Here is a 2,500-nt window from a genome sequence, read left to right on the forward strand (position 1 = left end):
GGATGTCCTCTCTCCCCGATGGGGCCAGTCTCACCAGTGGGTCCCTGTCAGACGACCATCGCACTCATTTTAGAATCATTCATTAACCTTTACATTACATTCATCACAAACATTTATCTTATGTATCCAACATGATTTACAGTTATTTATGGACCGGGTATTGGCTACAGTCCCTGGAGCAATGTGGGCTTATGTGCCTTGCTCAAGGGCACTTCAGCCATGAATGATAAGGAGTTTGAATCTACAGCCTTCCATTGTCAAGACCAACTGCCGCATTAGGCTTCCCCAACTTTAAAGGGACACTGTGCAGGAAATAGTCAAAAAAGGTACTGCAGCTATGCTGCTCATTGAAACTGGGCTGCCTATTGTCAAATTTGATCTTTACATGAAAGTTTGCTAAGTAATAAACAAATATTATTCTAGTATAGTTTCAAGTACAGTCATTTTTGCAGCTAAAAATGGCTATATTTGGAAATTCAAAATGGCGGACCATGGAGAAGATCCCCCTTTTCATGTATGAAAAGTGCAATTTTTCCAGTCATAATGAATACCTAGAATTGGATGGCGGTGGTAAGTGTTCATGAAAAAGGTAACATTAGTGAATGGGCAGCATGAATTCTGGAAATAAACAACAAAAATTCTCACACAGTGTCCCTTTAACACTTTCCCACAATATCATAGTCTGTCATGGAGGAACTCACCTGTGGGCCAACAACTCCGGCAGGTCCTGGTGGTCCGGTCTTCCCTTGGAAACCCTGAGGGTGCAACAGATTGATTTAGAAACCATGGGGGCAACAAAAGCAACAAGCTGATACATCTAAGGTTTCACAAACTGAGGAACTAATAACTTCAAGAAAGGGCCCATATTACCATTACTATACATACAGTAATAACTGTTGTGTTCTACAACACAAATGAGCTTCAGAAAAACCTACACATTGGTGTAGTTTACAGTACATGCTAGAGGTAGCACTAACGACCAAACTAGCAAACATGCACAGCACATGCATTCAAACAAACACAATTAAAAATGTGTTGTGAAAAAAGATTTGTCCATGTGTCCTTCTCATTGATAATAAACATGTCCTGTTCGGTATTTTTTTTTTTTCAATTACACACTGTAATTTGTTGCCTTTTCTCTGGGCGCCAGTGTTTCTTTTCATCATGAGAATTGAAATAAATGCCTCTCACAAGTGCATTTATTCACTTACACTTACTTACCACCTCACCACCTAGTGGTGAGAGGAGGAATCACACCAGGCCACAGGGGCCAGGTATGTTCCTCATTAGCCACAACTAAAGCGCTGTCTCTTGGCTGCAACAATGGGGTTAGGAGAGCAGGAGCACACTACACAAGCAAGTGGCACACACGGTACAACCCAAACAAAGCAGTCATACTACTACTGTTACTACCACTACTGCTACTTTATCAGGTCAATGAACAAAAAAAGTGAAGCGAGAGAGAAAAGATTATATTCATGGCCATCTACTGATTAGATGTGAACATAGCAAATTATCTTGCGTAAATGTGTGGGGGAGAAATCCCATTAATATGGTAAAATTGATAGCATCTACGTATGGACAGACTGTCATGCAAGCTAAATTACATAGCTCTACCCATGCAATTGACAGTGACATCTGAGTCACACATGGCAACCAATTGAAGACAAGACGGCAGAAATAGATGGAACTCAGACACACAGGAAAGAGACAAACCACATATGCATACAGATACTCCACACATACACATGCTCAAACTCTACACATACACATACACTCTATAACATCCTCCAGAAAAGTGTCTGTGAAGCACTCACAGGTATTTTTCAGAGGCAATAGCAGTGAAAGTGCAGACGGCAATTAGGAGAGAACTACTGTATTTCTGAAGCATTTACAGAGCCACTCTGAGACGAGTATAACTCAGATGTAATTATGATGCTGGGCAATTTAGCTAACTCTCTCAAAATATACCCACTGCTGCCATAGCAATCGCCTCACACTGTAAAACCTTTATTAAAATAATAATAATAAAAAACAGCAATGAACATATTCAGGGCAATGTTTCCATTCCTGTCCTCAGCTTTAATTGCATATTGTCCAGTATTGGTAATAATCATTCAACATGACTATGAAGATGGTTAATAGCTGTGTTTACATTACTTCTCAAATCAAAGTATGTACCATTGACAACAAAGCTAGTCAAACACTATATACTGGTACATCAAGCATAACTGCTAAAGGGGAGGCAAGGCTGGTGGTGTAGTGTTAATGGTGATGGTGCAGGAGGAGGAGATGGAGGAGGAGATGGAGGAGGAGGTGGTGATGGAGGAGGAGGAGAAAAAAGGGCGGAGGAGGTGTCATTCGTTTACATACGTGGCAGAATCCTAATCAATGTGTTGGGGCGTGCAGGCGGTCGGACATTCCCCCAGAGCTCCTTTAGTTCGGTTATAAATTCTGGCATAATGTGCCGCGCTAATGACACTCCTTATCGATGTCAATG

General features: G+C 41.2%; 1 protein-coding gene across 3 annotated transcripts in view; it reads right to left on the minus strand.

Moving 5' to 3' along the window:
- Nucleotides 1–2,500, minus strand: part of col11a1a (collagen, type XI, alpha 1a) — a 136,867-nt gene that overhangs the window by 47,545 nt on the left and 86,822 nt on the right. For all 3 annotated transcript variants that reach the window (XM_063206797.1, XM_063206795.1, XM_063206794.1), the window contains 2 exons: nucleotides 702–755; nucleotides 1–44 (listed from right to left, as the gene is read on the minus strand). The exon at nucleotides 1–44 is cut by the window's left edge and continues 64 nt beyond it. In XM_063206797.1, the coding sequence (XP_063062867.1) occupies nucleotides 1–44; nucleotides 702–755 (98 nt within the window). The remainder of the gene's footprint in view (nucleotides 45–701; nucleotides 756–2,500) is intronic.

The sequence above is a fragment of the Engraulis encrasicolus genome, chromosome 9 (assembly GCF_034702125.1).
Source record: "Engraulis encrasicolus isolate BLACKSEA-1 chromosome 9, IST_EnEncr_1.0, whole genome shotgun sequence".
NCBI lineage: Eukaryota > Metazoa > Chordata > Actinopteri > Clupeiformes > Engraulidae > Engraulis > Engraulis encrasicolus.